The sequence below is a fragment of the Mauremys reevesii genome, linkage group 6 (genome assembly GCF_016161935.1).
Source record: "Mauremys reevesii isolate NIE-2019 linkage group 6, ASM1616193v1, whole genome shotgun sequence".
Taxonomy (NCBI): Eukaryota; Metazoa; Chordata; order Testudines; family Geoemydidae; genus Mauremys; species Mauremys reevesii.
In genome coordinates this window covers 44,867,883-44,887,415 of record NC_052628.1, presented here as the reverse complement: position 1 = coordinate 44,887,415, position 19,533 = coordinate 44,867,883, and the positions used below count along the sequence as shown (strand labels likewise).

The window sequence follows — 19,533 nt, the reverse complement described above, 5'->3', positions numbered from 1 at the left end:
TAGAAGCCAAGTGTATTTTGTTTTTCTGAGAATAGCTTATAGAAATAAGTTTTACATATGCAGAATGTTGTTAAAGGAGAAGGAAACAACCACAATTATTTGAACAGATGAAATAAGTTTGTTTTGGCACTGGCAGTTATTTAATCATCCATACAAAAGTGTCATTACAGTGGACATAGAAGCATTTTGTAAGCATTATTTCTATAGAAAGAATAAAATACTAGTGCAAAATTAGTGTTTCCTTCACACCTGAAAACTTGGTGAGTTATTCTTTGGTACAAGTATAAAATGTAACTGCCTTTAGAAAAGAGATTATATATTTAAAGGAGAAACTTGGCTTGATTGTTTAATGCTTTTCATACTCATAATATATTGCTGAATATATAGTCTGAAATAGAACATATTTTCCATTTTATTTTAATTAGGTTCATGTAGTATAATAGAGCAATAAGCAATGTGACAAACATCTGTCATGTTTGTTTTCTTGTCCTTTCCCCAGAAAAAGAAATATGTGCAGGAGAGTATTTTTGTTTAGTATTTTTAATTTATACACACACAATTTGCTATGTGTTTGCTAGAGAAGGCGCAGTCACTTTTTTTTTAAAATGGAAGTCATTTGCAAGATTGTAGCATCTTACAGATGCACATCTTTTTTAAAAATTCAGTGTGGTGACACTGTGAAGAAGAGATAAATTTCATTTTTCCACTTCTAATCTCTCTCTTTTATAAATAATACACACAGATTTCTATGTATAGCTAAGTATTGAACTAATTGGTTTTAAATTAAATATTCCTGGTATACAGGTAGTGACTGAAGATCTTGACCTGAAATTTGCTCTTGTTAACATCCAGGAAGCCCTTTTTAGACAAGTTAGCTTTCATGGGTCTAAGCGATGGTAGAGATCATAGAAATGTAGGGCTGGAAGGGACAGTGAGAGGTCATCAAGTCCAGCCTCTGTGCTAAGGTAAGACCAAGTATACCCCTTCCCTGACAGATGTTTGTCCAACCTGTTCTTAAAAACCTCCAATGATGGGGATTCCACATCCTCCCTTGGAAGCCAGAGCATAGCTACACTGATATCTAACCCTTCCTACAGATTGAGCCCATTACTTCTTGTCCTTCCCTCAGTGAACATGGAGAACTAATGATCACCATCCTCTTTATAACAGCCCTTAGCATATTTGAAGACTATTGTCAGGTCTTCCCTTAGTCTTCCTTTCTCAGGACTAAACCTGCCTCGTTTTTGTTTTTTTTACCCTTTCCTCATAGGTCAAGTTTTCTAAACCTTTTATCATTTTTGTTGCTCTCTGGACTTTCTGTAGTATCACCACATCTTTCTTAAAGTGTGGCTCCCAGAACTGAACACAGAACTACACCTGAGGCCTCACCACTGCCGAGTAGAGTGGGACAGTTAACGCTCCTGCTAATATACTCCAGAATATTAGCCCTTTTTGGAACCGTATTGTTGACTCATATTCAATCTGTGATCCACTATACCCCCCAGATCCTTTTCAGCAGTGCTACTGCCTAGCCAGTTATTCCCCATTTTGCAGTTGGGGATATGATTTTATTTTCTTCTTAAGTGAAGTAATTTGCACTTGTCTTTATCCAATTTCATCTTGTTGATTTCAGCTCAGTTCTCTAATTTGTCAAGATCATTTTGAATTCTAATCTCATCCTCCACAGTGCTTGCAGTTCCTCCCAGCTTGGTGTCATCCACAAATTTTATCAGTATAAACCACTCAATTTTCCAAGTCATTGACAAAAATATTGCCAGACCCAGAAATGACCTCTGAGAGACCCCACTAGATACACCATCACAGTTTAACAGTGAACCATTGGTAACTACTCTGAGTACAGTCTTTCAACCAGTTGTGTACCCACCTTATAGTAATTTCATCTGTACCACATTGTTCCCTTGTGTTGATACCACCAAATATCCATGTAAGAGGAAAGGCTTGGAGAGGGTTAATCTTGGTGTAGAATTGAAATCTTGAATGCTTCTCAATTCTCAATATGCCTTACTTTTAGTTCTGTGTCTCTTTCACTCAGCTTTTGTACAATATGAGTTTCTTTCTTTTAATTTAAAATGATAAAAAGAACATTTCTTCTTCTTGAATTTCCTTTTCTTTTAGTTGCAAGTGACTGAGTGAAGGGTGAATATTTCATGGCCCTAGCCGTGAAAGGCATGAAGAGTTTATACTTTGCACTGCTACTTCTGAAGAAGAGAAACATATACTTAGTATGGCTAGCACAAACATAAGGGGAGGTCCTCTGAAGCACAAAGCAGGTTTCAATTATCATGTAAATTAACAGAGCCAAATAATGCAGTTGAGTGTAATAGCATTATAACAGCATTGAGTCAATTTAACACATATCTATCTACAGTAAGTCTGTCATTTGCTTTTTACTTCTAAGTTCTGAAGTGTCATCCTAATCTTACCTACAGAATAGCTCACCATCATTTGATAATACTATGACTAACTTTGTGTAGTTTCTTTTAATTGTCCAGAGTCCATTACACTAGAATCCCTTTTATCCGACCCTCCATTATCTGACTCTCTGTATTAACCGAACAACCAGCGCACACAGATCCAGAAGCAGGTGATCTCTCCTGTGACCACTAGATGGCACTACAGCTTTGCACTTTCCCATTCTTCAGTTTATCCAATTTTGACTATCCGATCTGGCCCAGATCCCAATTCGATCCAATAAACAGGGTTTTGCTGTAGTTGGATTCCTGAATATGCTAGGGGTCCATTCAGTCACCTTCCTTCTGCACCCACCCACATACCTGATCAGATTGGAGATTTGGAAAGCATTTGATTCTTCCAAAATTGAGATGATAGGGTTTATTCCAACCACTGTTTTGCTTTTCCCCCAAGTTCCAAAAGCCACTCAAATTTGATGGTAGCTCCAAAGGTGTGGACAGCAGAGGATGAGTGTGGGCAGCAGTTCCACTCCTGAACTACTGGCAGACTCATACATTGAAATTATTGCTGTATTTACAAATCAACTGAAATCCTTCTGTCTTCTATCCCAAAGGAGGCAAATGTAGGGGATGTCTGTCAAGAGTCATGCTGCCGGGAGAGAGGTCTGGGGAGCAGCCCAGAGGGGGCTCAATACAGATGCCCTGGGGCTGGGAACAGATTTCCTCTTGCATGCTTGTGTTCTGAGGGATCTTGCAGCCATGCCCCCATTTCACATCGTTCTTCTTCGAGTGATTGCTCCAATGCATTCCAGTTAGGTGTGCGCGCTGCGCGTGCACGGCTTCTCCGGAACTTTTTCCCCTAGCAACTCCGGCGGGCCGGCTGGGCGCCCCCTGGAGTGGCGCCGCTATGGCGCTAAATATATACCCCAGCCGGCCCGTCCGCTCCTCAGTTCCTTCTTACCGCCCGTGATGGCCGGTCGGAACTGTGGAGTGCTCTCTGCCCTCCACCACCCTAGCCTTTACTCTTCGTTTTTTGTATATATATAGTTAGTTGTATAGTTAGTGTTCACAGTTGTTATAGTTATCTTAGTGTAGTTGTTCTAGGTAGTAGACGGTTAAGGGGGGTTTCCCCCCCCTTTTCCTTCCCCGGTGCGGGCTCATGCCCAGGGCACCGGGCTTCAAGCCCTGCGCTGTGTGCCAAAGACCTATGCCCGTTGGCGATCCACACGACGCTTGCCTCCGTTGCCTCGGAGAAGGACATCGCACCGACAAGTGCGTTATCTGTTCTGCTTTTAAGCCGCGGACACGCAAAGAACGGGACCACAGGCTTAAGCAGATCCTTATGGAAGCGTCGCTCCAACCGGCGGCACCAGCGACGCCGGCACCGAGAACCTCCTCGGTGCAGAGCGCACCAGCGGCACCGGCCCGCCCTGGTACCGAGGTCCCGCAGGCCCCGCCCCCGGCGCCGAAGACCCGGCACCGCTCGCTCTCGCCGGCAAGGAAGCGCAAACTCGCTAAAGCCGTAGCTAAGTCCCGTGCTGAGGACTCAGCTAAAGTGCTCGTGCCGCCTGCGCCCCCAGTGGTGACTGCGCGCAAGGCAGACACTGTGCCGTTGACTCCGCAAGGTCCGTCGAGTCCGGCACCGCCGCGCTCCCCGGTGCCGTCCGGAGTTGAGCCAAGGCTGCCGACGACGCCGGAGACGTACTCTGCCGCGCGAGAGCTGATTCAGCTCGTAGAGGCACCGAGCCTCCGGCCCCCGGCACCGCCGGTGCGGGCTGTTCCGTCGGCTGGAAAACCGGCGATGATGGTCCGACCACCATCTGCGGACCACCGGCACGGTCGGCGCTCTCGGTCCCGCTCACGCTCCAGGACCCGTCGCCGCTCACCGTCCAGCCGATCGAGATCTCGGCACCGCTCTCCATCGCGGTACCGCTCGCCATCTCGCCGCCGGTCGCAGTCCCGGTACCGATCGTCATCTCGGTACCGGTCGCACTCCCGGCACCGGTCAAGGTCCCGATCACCGTCGCGTCGGCACAGCCGGAGGTCCCCGTCCCGGCACCGTTCCCGACACCGGAACTCCCGCAGCCGCTCCCGGCACCGCAGGTCCGGCTCCCGGTCGAGCTCCCGGCGCCGGTCGAGCTCCCGGCACCGCGGGGACCGATGGTCGAGGTCACCCTCTCGGTACCGGACGGACGGACATCGGGCCTCCAGACCATCTGGTAGTATCCCGCAAGCCTCGGTTTCGGGCTCCGCCCCGCCCTGGCCGTCTCGTCCGGCATCTGTCGCCTCTGGCGCGGACGGCACCGGCTCATTGCCGCCAACCCCACACGACCACCCTCAAGGGGCTCAGCAGTGGGGATTCTGGGTGCCCTGGGGTCACCACGAAGCGCAAGGCATTCCGCTCCCCCCACGAGACGTCGCCGCGGAGCGCAGGGTTCCCGAAACGTCGATCAGTCGCCCTCCGGGGTCACCTCCCCGCGAGCCCTCGATGCCGCGGGACCACCAGGCCCCAGTCCAGCCTGACCTGACCGAGGCGCCTCTAACGGCCCCTCCCATGGAGGCCATCGGACAGACCATGTCCTCATCATCGTCCCCGGACGAAGCGGTGGCTGGGACTTCTGCTAAAGACCCGCCCCCCATTGACCTCAAGGCCCACCAGGAATTACTCCGTCGGGTAGCGACGGCCATGGGCCTTCCGGTGGCAGAGGTCCAAGAGGATGAGGACCCCATTACTAATGTGGTCGGTTCGGACACTCCTGTGCGCGTGGCATTGCCTTTTGTGAAGACCATACAAAAGAACGCGGCCACGCTCTGGCAAACACCCGCGTCCATCCCTCCCACAGCGCGGGGGGTAGAACGGAAGTACTCAGCCCCCCCCACGGGCTATGAGTACTTATACTCGCACCCAACCCCGGACTCGCTTGTCGTGCAGTCTGTGAACGGCCGTGAACGGAACGGTCAACCGGCCCCGGCGCCCAAATCTAAGGACGCTCGGAGGATGGACCTGCTAGGCCGTAAGGTCTATGCCGCTGGCGGCCTGCAGATGCGTATAGCCAACCAAATGGTCCTCCTGGCCAGGTATGTTTTTGACATCATGGCATCCCTGGCAAAATACACCGAACTCCTGCCGACGACTGCCCGCCAGGAGTTCTCGGCGATGCTCGAGGAAGGGAAGACGTCCTCACGTTCGTCCATTACGGCGGCCCTCGACGCGGCGGACTCGGGGGCGCGGACAATAGCGACAGGGGTGACGATGCGTCGCATCTCATGGCTGCAATCCTCTACGCTCCCACAGGAGGTGCAGTACACGCTGCAGGACCTGCCGTTTGACACGAAAGGGCTATTCTCCGAAAAGACCGATTCGCGGATACAGACCTTAAAGGATGGGCGTATTGCCATACGAACCCTTGGCATGCACACGCCGGCTCCGCAACGCAGGTCTTTCCGGCAGCAGCCCCCTCGGTCCTTCCCGCAGCAGCGTTACCGTCCGTATACGTCCAGACGTCAGGGCCAGAATCACCGGCGGCCTTCGGGTAACCGTCGGAACCAGTCCCAGGCCTCTTCCAAGGGCCCTCAGGGGTCCAAGCAGGCCTTTTGATGGGACGCCCGAGGACGGCCCATCACTCTCCACCTCGGATCCTCCCCGTTTGTTTTCCAACCGCCTCTCCTATTTTCTTCCTGCGTGGTCCCGAATAACATCGGACAGCTGGGTTCTTCAGACTGTCCAGTCGGGATACCGTCTACAATTTGTTTCGCCCCCTCCTTCCCACCCACCCTCCCTGTCCCTCTTCAGGGACCCATCTCACGAGCAAGTCCTCCTACAAGAGGTCCGGACTCTACTGAGCGTGGGTGCCATAGAGGTAGTGCCTCCAGACAGGCGGGGCAGGGGATTCTATTCCCGTTATTTCCTCATCCCCAAGGCGAAAGGCGGGCTACGTCCTATCCTGGACCTTCGCGAGCTGAACAAATACCTGCTCAAGCCCAAGTTTCGCATGGTCACCTTGGGGACCATCATTCCCTCTCTGGATCCGGGAGATTGGTTTGCCGCCCTCGACATGAAGGACGCTTACTTCCATGTCGCAATTTACCCCCCTCACCGGCGTTTCCTTCGGTTTGTCATCAACAAAGACCACTACCAGTTCGCCGTGTTACCTTTCGGACTTGCCACGGCACCGAGGGTGTTTACAAAGTGCATGGCGGTGGTAGCAGCAGCCCTCCGCAGGCGTCGGATCCACGTCTACCCCTATCTAGACGACTGGTTGATTCGTGGGCAGTCGCAGGGGCTAGTACAGCGACAGGTGGCGGAAATCCTGTCCCTCTTTCAACACCTCGGGCTGCTTGTCAATGCCGAGAAGTCTACCTTGCTCCCAGCACAGCGGGTGGAGTTCATCGGCGCGGTTCTCGACTCCTCGGTGGGCCGCGCCTGCTTGCCGCGGTCTCGGCACCTGACAATGGTCTCCCTCATCCGGGAGCTTGTCGACTTTCCGACCACGACGGTGCGGTCATGCCTCCGCCTCCTGGGTCACATGGCATCGTGTACATATGTCACCGCGTACGCGCGACTCCACCTCCGTCCGTTCCAGTCGTGGCTGGCGTCGGTGTACCGCCCGCACCGCGACCACATCGACATGGTGGTCACGGTCACGAGACCGACCCTCGAGTCCCTCCGCTGGTGGCTCGACCCGGAGATCGTCTGCGCCGGAGTGCCGTTCCATCTTCCTCGTCCGTCCGCGACGCTGACCACGGACGCCTCGGCACTCGGTTGGGGGGCCCACCTGGGAGGCCTTCACACTCAAGGCCTCTGGTCGCCCCAGGAGCTCGCTCTCCACATCAATGTCCGCGAGCTCCGAGCGATCCGCTTTGCATGTCACGCCTTTCGGACCAACCTGCAAGGCCGCTGGGTGACAGTATTCACGGACAACACAACAGCACTAGCCTACGTGAACAAGCAGGGCGGAGCTCGCTCGTCCCCCCTCTGCAAGGAGGCGATCCTCCTCTGGGACTTCTGCGTGACCCACTCCATTCACCTGGAAGCGTCCTTTCTTCCGGGAGTGCAGAACACGCTAGCCGACCGCCTCAGCAGGTCGTTTCTCTCCCACGAGTGGTCCCTCCGTCCCGACGTTGCACACACGATTTTCCAGAGGTGGGGGTTTCCCCGGGTCGACCTCTTCGCCTCCAAGGCGAACAGGAAGTGTCTCCAGTTCTGCTCGTTCCGAGGACACTCGCCGGGATCTCTGTCCGACGCCTTCCTCTATCCGTGGCAGACTCACCTCCTCTATGCCTTCCCTCCGTTTCCACTAGTGCACAGAGTGCTACAGAAGCTTCGGGGGGATCGAGCCACCATGATACTCGTGGCTCCGGCCTGGCCGCGGCAGCATTGGTACACCCTGCTGCTCGAGCTCTCCGTTCGGGAGCCCATCACCCTCCCATTGTGGCCGGACCTCATCACACAGGACTTCGGCAGACTCCACCATCCCAATCTGCAATCTCTCCATCTTACAGCCTGGTTCCTGCGTGGTTGACCCACGCAGAGAGGGGCTGTTCGGCAGCCGTACAACAGGTCCTGCTTGAAAGTAGAAAGCCTTCCACCCGTACTGCATACATGGCAAAATGGAAGAGGTTCGCGCTCTGGTGTGACCAGCAGGGGCTCAACCCATTCGTGGTGCCCATCACTACCATCCTGGACTACCTATGGTACCTTAAGGAGCAGGGTCTGGCGGTTTCCTCTTTGAGAGTCCACCTCGCCGCGGTGTCCGCCTTTCGTCCGTCGGTGGAGGGTCGGACCATCTTTGCCAATCCGATGGTCTCCCGCTTCCTGAAGGGCCTCGACCGCTTATACCCGCCGGTGCGTCGCCCCGCCCCGACCTGGGACTTGAACCTCGTCCTGGCCAGACTCACGGGTCCTCCATTCGAGCCTATGGCCACGTGTTCTCTCCTCTACCTCTCCTATAAGACGGCCTTCCTGGTTGCCATAACATCGGCAAGGAGAGTCTCGGAGCTACGAGCGTTGACGGTGGGCCCTCCCTACACCGTCTTCCACGCGGATAAGGTGCAGCTTCGTCCTCACCCGGCCTTCCTACCAAAGGTGGTCTCGGCCTTCCACCTTAATCAGGACATCTTCCTCCCGGTCTTCTTCCGAAGCCCCACGCCGCCCGGGAGCAACAGCTCCACACCCTCGACGTCCGTAGGGCGCTGGCGTTTTACATCGACCGGACAAGGCCTTTTCGGCGTTCCACCCAGCTCTTCATCGCAGTCGCTGATCGCATGAAAGGCGAGCCAGTCTCTACCCAACGCATTGCCTCCTGGGTGACCCAATGCATCCGGTCATGCTACGAGCTAGCTCACGTGACTCCATGCCGACTCACCGCTCACTCCACGAGAGCGCAGGCCTCGTCTGCCGCCTTCCTGAGCCATGTCCCCATCCAGGACATCTGCAGAGCGGCTACCTGGTCTTCGGTCCACACCTTCGCCTCCCACTACGCGTTGGTGCAGCAATCTAGAGACGACGCAGCCTTCGGCTCTGCGGTTCTACACTCCGCCACGTCTCACTCCGACCCCACCGCCTAAGGTAAGGCTTGGGATTCACCTAACTGGAATGCATTGGAGCAATCACTCGAAGAAGAAAAGACGGTTACTCACCTGTAGTAACTGGTGTTCTTCGAGATGTGTTGCTCCAATCCATTCCAGACCCGCCCTCCTTCCCCACTGTCGGAGTAGCCGGCAAGAAGGAACTGAGGAGCGGACGGGCCGGCTGGGGTATATATTTAGCGCCATAGCGGCGCCACTCCAGGGGGCGCCCAGCCGGCCCGCCGGAGTTGCTAGGGGAAAAAGTTCCGGAGAAGCCGTGCACGCGCGGCGCGCACACCTAACTGGAATGGATTGGAGCAACACATCTCGAAGAACACCAGTTACTACAGGTGAGTAACCGTCTTTTATTTATATTACTGCAGCACCAGTTGGGATCAGGCTCCTTTGTGCTAAACTCTGTTTAAGCACCTTTGTTGAGATTTGCCCTGCTCCAAGGAGCTTGTACTCTGATTAAAGACAAGACACAACAAATGGGTATAAGAAATCATAGGAGACGGGGTGAGGAGGAAGAGAAGGATACCAATAACCAGGATAACAAGGCCCTGTCGTTACACAGGCTAATAGTGTGTGCATGATTTGATGGTTCTGAATCATGTACGCTTAAATGTTTTTATTTCCCTATCAAAATCTAATAATCTGTGCTCCTGCAACATTTGCTCCCGTCCCCTAATCCTTGTGAAAAGTGACCCAAGGTTCACTTAGCTTTCTATTATTTGTTTGTGTTTGTTCCTTTTCCTTTTTAATAGCCTATCCTCAACCACCACTCTGCCTAATATTACTAGCTTGGCCACAATTTTTTAAATATAAACTAATGCCTTCAACTCTCATAGATAGACCCTGGTGCTTCTGAGAGAGAAGGGGCTTCTGGGGCTATGAGATGCAAAGTCCTGGCTCTAGTCTAGGGGCATAGTATGAGGGAGATTTATAGCTATCCCTTTGCCTTGGTACTGTTGGGAGCTACTCACTCAGTCTTCTGGAAGATGCTGAAGCCTTCTGAAATGGTCACCAGCCTGGTGAATTCCATGGTGAGTTCACCTCATTTGGTGCTCTGGTTCATCTTCAAAGTTCGAGCACTTATGACATGGCTGTAATGGAAGCATTAATTCAGATGACAGAGAGGTGCTGTAGGTACTGATTAGAACCTTGGACTAGTAGCCAGCACTCCTGGATTCTATACTCAGCTCTATCCCTGGTTCTTTATGAAGCTGCAAATCCCTACCCTCAGTGGTGCCAATTTCACAAGGTAAACCTTATTGTTTAAGTAGTTACTCTTCTTTGGGTTTTACTCTGGAAAAGGAATAAGACCTATATTAAATTACCAGTGCCAGGTACAATACAAAGATAAGTCTCCTACTCAAAAGAAATTATTCTGGAACACCTGACTCATAGGAATTTTAAGCAACTGAAAGTAGAATCTCTGTGATTCAGCTGTGACATGGTAAGTCATGCATTCTCATCTTTAGATGTTTACTTTCACACTGATTCATTTTTTTTATTATCTCTGACGTGTAGGTCGATGCTGTTGCCTCTTATAATTAGGCCTAGGTTTATCATATTTAAAGATTATGTATGCACTTCAGCATGATTGTATTGAAAAGATTTAAGCCAGCTGACTGAAAAAAAATGTAAAATAGTGCATTGCATAGTGATTAGAACATGAGACTAGTAGCCAAGACTTCTGGATTCTATACTCCACTCTACTTAATTTGTAAACCACTGTGAGAGTCAGATGAAACATGCTATGTAAATTCATGTTAATATTTTTTAAATAAAAAGACAATTAATCTTTTGAAATGTTAGCACTTAATTCAATAGCCAGAGGCAAAAATATTTAATCTTAAGTGCCTTCAACCACACAAGATAGATTAATTATATTTTTGCACAGCTTGAGGTAGTTTTTCCAATACCAAGTTAACAATATTAATATTACAGAATGCTATATTCATGTTTTTAGAAGGTCACATTAAAAGAAAATTTCTATATTCTTGTCACGAAGTATGGGGGAGACAAGGCCCTGCACCCCCAGCTTCCTGCGATTCACCAGGATTCTCAGCCAGCCAGTAAAACAGAAGGTTTATTTAGACGACTGGAACAGTCCAAGACAGGTCTTGCAGGTACAGACAACAGGTCCCCCCTCAGTTAGGTCCATCTTGGGGGGGCAGGGAGGCCAGAGACCTGTTGGGAGGCCAGAGGCCCATCTGGGCTCCCCTCCATTTTCCCCACCAGCTCCAAACTGAAACTCCCTCCAGCCATCTCACTCACCCTCTCCCTGGCCTTTGTGCAGTTTCCTGGGCAAAGGTGCTACCTGGCTCCAACCCCCCTCCTGAGTTCTCATGTTACGTGCTCAGGTATCCTCCCTCAAGGCACGTCTACCATCCCTACTGCAGACAGTCCCAGCCAAACTCCCCTGCAACCTTCTCAGGTCAATACTCCCCACTCAGGGCAGGTCTACACTAGAGGGGGGGATCGATCTAAGATACGCAACTTCAGCTACGTGAATAGCATAGCTGAAGTCGAAGTACCTTAGATCGAATTACTTACCATCCTCACGGCGCGGGATCGATGTCCGCGGCTCCCCATGTCGACTCCACTACCGCCGTTCACGTTGGTGGAGTTCCGGAGTCGACAGGAGCGCGTTCGGGAATCGATATATCGCGTCTAGATGAGATGCAATATATCGATCCCCGAGAAATCGATTGCTACCCGCCGATCTGGCCGGTAGTGAAGACGTACCCTCAGTATTCAAAGAACACATTAAGAACAGTCCCACTTTGTCACAATTCTATAACAAAAGGGTATTCACCTCTAGAATAATATATGAAGAATGACTAAAGTAGATCAAAGTAGGAGTGGGGAGTAGACCTAGTTTGGTGGTACTGCCATGTCTTGACTTTGTAGAAGCACAGCAGTTTGCATGTGCAAAGCCGGTATTTTCACACACAGTTATTACTTATTTGTACTGTAGCACTTAAGGTATGTCTTCAGTGCAATAAAATGTTTGTGGCTGGCCCAGATCAGCTTACTCAGATGGTGGGATTGTAAAATTGCAGTGTGTTCCTGCTCAGGCTGGAGCCCAGGTGGAATGGCTACACTGCAATTTTACTGCCTTGTGAGCCTGAGTCAACCAACATGGGCCAGCTGTGGGTGTTTTATTGCAGTGTAGGCATACCCTCAGGATCCATTATATTAGACATTGAATGTACATTATTGATTTATTTGTATTCTTGTAGCTGTGTGTAAAAGTCTGTGCTGGCTCCAGTTTGCAATCTAAATGTATGAAAAGAGACTAATATGGGGAGGTGACACCATCATACTTTGCACAGTGAGCAGCAATTAGATGGACGCTGTTGCCTGGGCAATAGCCAGTGTTTGGTTATTTACTGCTTCTACTTGCCTTATTGAAGGTGATTTAAATATTTTCCTTTTGTCAAGGAGGCAGTAAGGCTGGTGCGTGAGAGGTGGGCGATAGGAGTTGTGCTTTGATGGTGCCTGGCACGGTCTGGGCAGCTCGCTAGTACTATTGTGTGCCCCACAGCCTGGGCTGGGAGGGCAGGGTGGCCCTTTCTTTCTGGCTGCCTCTGGGTTATAGCCCTCATCGTAACAACCTACAACCCTAACCAACCGGTTTTTCTATGCACTTAAAACAAGTCAAAGTCAAATGCTTCTCCTGCGCACACAGGGCGCTGCTGCCAGCGGGCACCTCCCTCCTCGCACCTTGCTGAGTAGCTCGCCCCAGAGCCCTGCCTGGAGGGCAAAGGAGAGGACGTGGGGCCGCACTATGAAGGCGCTGAGCGAGTTCCTGGGCGCGCTGAGCCCCAGACAGGATGGAACGCAGCCGGCGGCGGAGGCACCCGCAGCCGACGACGAGACGCGTGAGTGAGCGCGTGGCTGGGGCTCGGCGCTGCGCGGGATCGCGCCGCGGGCAAACCACAGAAGGGCAACGTGGCCCGGCTGCTGCGGGGCGGGCGTGAGGCGGGAGAGCTGAGAAAGAGCAGCCCCGCTGCAGGGGGAGGAAGGACCTGCTTTTAGACAGCTAGACTAGGCAGAGGCTGTCCCTCGGCTCTGCACCGGGCCGTTTGCTTCTCTCGGGGACATGTTTTACAGTCCCCGTCAGATCCGTTGCAGGAGGTGTTTTGCTGAGCCTGGACTGAGAGAAACCGGAGCAAGCTGACCGAAGTTCCCTCCCTGATCCGCTTTAGACGCGGGCTCACGCTGCACAGTTAAGATCCAGACTTTCCCAAGGGCCTGGGGCGTTTGGCTCTGCAGTTCTGGGTTGGCCCACTGTGGAAATTGGAGGGGAGCTACAAAGTTTGGCTACAAGTCTGAATTCCCTCCCCTCCCAACATTTTTGGGGGGATTATTATTAATTTGTGTTATAGGTATAGTAGCATCTAATCAGGAGACTCTGAGTGTATGACACACACCTTGTCCCAGAGAGCTTACCTTCTGAACTAGAGGAGGAGCAGACAAAGGGTGTGGGAACAAGATACAACATGCAAGTGAAGTGGTCAGGTTATTAGGTCCATTCTTTTGTTTTCCTTTTTGCCCCAAAGCAAGGAACATACCAAGGGTGGCAGAGAAGGAAGTAATCAAACTATGTACAATTTTATGTACATTAAAAATAAGGCACACTGAGTATCTATCAGAGCCCCTCGGGTCTTTACAAGTCTGGTATAATGAGAATCAGGGGCGCTGGTTTTGACCCATCTACAATCCAAGTCCCTGGACCTGCAAACACTTGTGCACACGCTTAACTTGAAACATAAGAAATCCCACTGATTTCAGTGAGACTGCTCACATGCTTGAAGCACATATATACATTTTGCAGAATCAGGGCCCAAATCAACTATGAAAGGGTGAATGTCTGGCCTCATTGCAGTCAATGGTAAAACTTTTGCTGTCTCCAGGGGTGTAATATCCTACTTCCTGTCTGCAGACCATACAGAGAGCGCTTTTGAGGTTAGGTGGGAAAGGGTGCTATAGAAAAAGGTATAGTTGATAAGTCAAGTAATATCACTATAAGCTGGCAGAAATTTGTCAAGTGAATCATTTTTTAATAGGAAAATGGCCCTTTTTTAGACATTGGAAATGTTCTTAATTTTAAAATGTCTTTTTCATTTTTTCTCTCCTTTCCTGAAGTTCAATGCCAAGTAGGAAAAAAGTGGAGAGGGTTTGGAGGAAAAGACAAAAATCTCTCATTACCCTGCAGAAAATACAGTATGTTTTGCAGGCTGAACAGAGTTTAGCTGGTTGAATAGTGGAGGAAGAGGGTTCCAAGAAGCTATGCTTTTTCATTTACTCAATTTTTTGGTGAAATTTTTCATTTTTGAATTTTAATTTTTTCAGGTTTTATCTTTGTGGATAACATGGCAGGAAACTAAAAGTGAGACAAGCATGGAAAGATTCATTATTCAAACTCTAAACCAGGGTAGTCAATATGTGGACCCTGGGCCAAATCCGGACCGCCAGATACTTCTGAACAGACCCTGAAATCTTTATTTAATTATTATCATTTTTGTTGGTTTCTTCTTCTTATTTTCTCTAGAGTCTGGACCTTGATTAAGATATTTGGACCTTGACACAAAATAACTGACTACCCCTGCTCTAAACCATTCCAAGAGAGAATGCTGAGGCAATGCGGACCTCACGCTTAGCGAGGGATGTGTTTTGGTGGCTCCTGCAGTGGAAGAGGGTAAAAGGACAAGATGGGCTGGGTCCTGGGAGATTTCCAGCTCCAACAGAACTTCACAATAGGCTGCAGTCTCCTGTGATTTTGCCAATGATTTGGAGCCAGGAGATTTGGACTTAATAAAACCCAAGTGCTCAGAGCCACATCCCGTTTGCTGGTTTCCAGTAGTCCACCCACCCTTCCTCCGCTACCTATGTCGTTGTGGGCTATGCTGGTTGCCACTTTGGGGCCAGGAAGGAATTTTTCCCCGTACCACCAGACTGAGTGAAGCTGGTTGGGTTTTTTGTTTTTGTTTGCCTTCCTCCCAGTGAAACCTAGGGGTTGGATGTTGGACAGCCAGAAGGCTGGAATTCTCCCCCTCCCAAAGGTCACAGCTTGGACCTGCATGGGAGTCATTTAATTGTTCCAACTTTTGGCAGGTGCTCAGTGTAGGAACTGGCTGATTTAGTCTCCAGATCCAGGTAACGCTGTAGGCATCCCAAGGGCATCTTCTTATGAGATGGGGGCATTGTGTCTAACCCACTAGGAGCAAATGCAAACCAGGGGCTGGGGCATTACCTTGGTGGGCCGCCCTGCCAACGCACTTGGCAGCGATGCTGGCTGGGGGTTGAGCTCCCTTATTGCCTCTTCCCCCAAAAGTGGGAGGGAGCTAGCAGGCAAGTGGAGCTCACAGAGACCCTCCTTGTGTGATGATTGGCTCCCCCTGCAGTGGAAGCCTCCACAAACTGACAAATGATCAAAGGGGAGTGAGTGACTACTCTGGGCTGTCCCCTGATGAGAACCTTGGATGTAATTTGACAAAGATGTGGCCTGGTTAAAAACCCATACCACATGTCCTTGCCTTCTTCCACACAGTGAGCATACCAAAGGACCTCTCTTTCAACTCTTGATTTCAATAGAATTATTCCTTGTTTGCAGCAATGTAGGTAAAGGAGAATCATGTCCATTAGTGCTGAAATAATGATTGAATGTAGCAATGGAAGAAGTATAGGGATTTGTAGGCTTGGCCTTCCAAACAAGATTTTTTTTCTTGTTTCTGTGCAGGTTATTGCTTCCTGTACTGTTTCTCTCATCAGTCTTACTCCTCTTTATCCCAGGCACAGTGTGAACAGAGTGGAATGTTTTTTTACATTAAGATCTCTTGAAAATTCATTAATGTGACACTGAGAAATTCAGACTTCAGGACTCCAGGTGAGAGGGAGAATTAGACTGTCTACACTACAGGTTATGTTGATATAATGTATATCACTCAGAGGTGTGAATAAACCAGCCCCCTGAGCGATATAAGTTATACCGACATAAGCAGTCATGTGCACAGCGCATCATCGGCAGGAGGGCTTCTCCTGCTGACATAGCTTCTGCCGTTCACCGAGGTGGTTTTATTATGCTGACGTGACAGTGTCTTCACCAGATGCACTGCAGCGGCACAGCTGCATCAGTACAGCTGTACTGCTGCAGCACTGTATGTGTAGACATGCACTTAGCATGGAGGGGAACTCCACATTACAGTAATATCACTGCTTTGGTGAAGCATGGCTGGATAACTTCTTAGGCTGAAATGCACTTTTGTTTGCATCTTGCTGATTTTCATGGTCTTTGTCCCCATCTGTTAGATAATATTTCTTTGCCTCGTAGGGATATTGTGTGGAAAAATATATTCATTGTGTGGTACTTCGATACTGCTGTGACATTGCCATAGAAAAGCCTATAATAAATACATTGCTTTGGAACTGTCCTGCTGAATGTCTGTTTTGTCCACTGTGGCTGTGGATTATTCCCAGAAAGATAATTCTGGGATAAAAGATAAGATACAGTTAAGTGGGTGCTGCTTTCCTTGAAGGTAGCCTGAAATCATTCTACCTCAAGCTGTGATCTCACTAGACTTCAAGCTAAGCAAGAATGCAGTGGGTCAGGGCTTGGATAGAAGATCTCTAGGAAACGAGTAGTTGCTGCAGAAAGTGGTGCTGGTGGTTCAGTAGATAGCACTGTCCTCTCTGTGACAGTAACAAACTGGTTCCCTGTTAGATATCTGGTCTCTATGATATTTAGTCTAACAGCTGAAGGTTAGTTATCGATATCTATTGCGCTAGGAAAGAGGTGTGCTGACAGAGAAGTGTATAGGGCCATGTCCACACTAGCACTTCTGTCAGCAAAACTTTTGTCACTCAAGGGGGTGAAATAAATATCCCCTGAGCGACAAAAGTTTTGCTGCCATAACTGCTTGTGTGCACAGTGCTATGTTGGTGAGAGATGCGTTCAAACTGACATAGCTACCGCTGCTCGTTGACCTGGTTTTATTATGTTGACAGGAGAGCTCTCTCCTGTCGGCATAACACGGTTACATGGGAGACCTTACAGTGGCACAGCTCTATCGGTACAGTTGTGCCACTGTAAGCTTGTGAGTGTAGACATGGCCTTAGACTTCTATTTTAGCTAGACTGATGTTTAATGCTCACTCTTTGAAATCTCTTTTCTGAGTTTATTAAATATTAATAGTTTTGTCACAGCCAACCAAGTGGGTGCCTAGTGGTTTTGTTAATACTGTATCCAAAAACCCCTGCTTCCCGAGGTTTCTTTGCTGCTAGAGGTTCTCTCTTTTGGGGTGAGGCATAAAACCAAGGTCTTAAGCTCCAGTAAATCTCATGAATTTTCCAAGAATCGGAATACTGTATTCTCTCAGGTGTCCCAGTCAAATTCCAATGTAGGTAATCACCTTCTTTCTACTTAAACTCCTCTGTCAGTTTTACTTGGATGTATGCATGCATCAGTTCCTGCCCCACAGTGTTATGGAGATTGGTGGTGTATTCTGTTAAATAGCTGTGTATGCAGTGCTGTTGTAGCTGTGTCAGTCTCAGGGTATTAGAGAGACAAGATGAGTGAGGTAATATTTTTATTGAACCAACTTCTGCTGGTGAGAGAGACAAGCATTTGAGCTTACAAAAGCGTGTCTCTCTCTCACCAACAGAAGTTGGTGCAATAAAAGATATTACCTCATGCACCTTGTCTCTCAAACAATTGCTGTGTTTCACTCCCAAGGTGGCTATATTTAAAAGAATGAGTGAAATAGTTCCCATAATTTTGTAATTTTGGTTGTTAAATTTGTAAAGCACCTTGGGACCCATTTGGGTGATGGGAACTATATAAATGATGGGAAGTGTAACTAATGATATTTTTGTGCTGTGAAAATTATATTTCTATTTGTTCTTAAAGAATTGGAACTAGAGAGATCAACCAGATGCCTGGGGTGGGGGAGGGGAATGTAATGTTGTAACAATAATTCCATGATAAAAAGCAAATAATTCACATAGAATATTGAAACAAGATGTGCATATCACAACAGGAGGTAAGGGGAGTAGAATCATAGAAGATTAGGGTTGGAAGAGACCTCTTGAGGGTCATCTAGTCCAACACCCTGCTCAAAGCCGGACCAACCCCAACTAAATCATCGCAGCCAGGGCTTTGTCAAACTGGGCCTTAAAAACGTCTAAGGATGGAGATTCTACCATCTCCCTAGGTAGTCCATTCCAGTGCTTCGCCACCCTCCTAGTGAAATAGTTTTTCCTAATATCTAAACTAGATTTCCCCCACTGCAACTTGAGACTATTGCTTCTTGTTCTGTCATCTGCCACCACTGAGAACAGCCTAGCTCCATCGTGTTTGGAACCCCCCTTCAGGTAGTTGAAGGTTGCTATCAAATCCCACCTCACTCTTCTTTTCTGCTGACTAAATAGGCCCAGTTCCCTCAGCCTCTCCTCATAAGTCATGTGCCCCAGCCCTCTAATCATTTTTGTTGCCCTCTGCTGGACTGTCTGTAGTGGGGGGCCCAAAACTGGACACAATACCCCAGATATGGCCTCACCAGTGCTGAATAGAGGGGAATAATCACTTCCCTCCATCTGCTGGCAATGCTCCTACTAAAGCAGCCCAATATGCCATTAGACTTCTTGGCAACAAAGGCACACAGCTGTTTCATATCCAGCTTCTCATCCACTGTAATCCCCAGGTCCTTTTCTGCAGAACTGTTGCTTAGCCAGACAGTCCCCAGCCTGTAGCAATACATGGGATCCCCATCCTAAGAGCAGGGCTCTGCACTTGTCCTTGTTGAACCTCATCAGATTTCTTTTGGCCCAGTCCTCCAATTTGTCTAGGTCACTCTAGACTCTATCCTTACCCTCCACTTATCTACCTCTCCCCCCATCTTAGTGTCATCTGCAAACTTGCTGAGGGTGCAATCCATCCCATCATCCAAATCATTAATGAAGATGTTGAACAAAGTAGAGTTGTCATTTAAGTTTTTTATGGCTATTTCTTAAATACCATAAACTACTTTGTCACATTTTCTACAGTGTTACCACATGAGAGAGAATTTCAGCATGCTGCTAAAATGAACAATTTGGAAACCATGGAGAAGTTACTTAGGAAGAATGTTAACATTAATGCTGTAAATACAGTGAGTATAAAATACTGTATGACATTTTAATTACCAGAAATATGCCTTGTGTATGGTCACTAAGTGAAATCTCAAAAGTACTAGTGTATTTGACTGCAAGAGGAGGAGGATAAAGATACCCTTGTAGAAAATTCTCTGAACAAAGGTGTCCAGCTGAGTGCCCAAATCTTGTGAAGTGAAGAGTGCCCTCCACTTGCACTTAACAAGAGTGCAGGGTGATCAGTAATTCACAGGTCTAGTGGTCAGTGTATAAGAGTTGGACCAGGAACTTCTGAGTTATAATCTTGATACTCTGTGACCTTGGGCAATTAGTTTAATCTCTGCCTCAATATCCCCATCTGTAAAATGGGTATACTTAACCTCACAGGCATTTT

General features: G+C 49.0%; 1 protein-coding gene across 3 annotated transcripts in view; it reads left to right on the top strand.

Moving 5' to 3' along the window:
* The window catches only part of POLK (DNA polymerase kappa), a 113,736-nt gene that overhangs the window by 62,060 nt on the left and 32,143 nt on the right, over window positions 1-19,533 (top strand). For 2 of the 3 annotated variants that reach the window (XM_039543013.1, XM_039543012.1), the window contains exons 1-2: window positions 12,704-12,892; window positions 19,056-19,159. In XM_039543013.1, the coding sequence (XP_039398947.1) occupies window positions 12,799-12,892; window positions 19,056-19,159 (198 nt within the window). In that variant the 5' untranslated portion in view covers window positions 12,704-12,798. Of the gene's footprint in view, window positions 1-12,703; window positions 12,893-19,055; window positions 19,160-19,533 lie in introns of those variants that run through there. The other variant, XM_039543014.1, reaches the window with a different exon arrangement.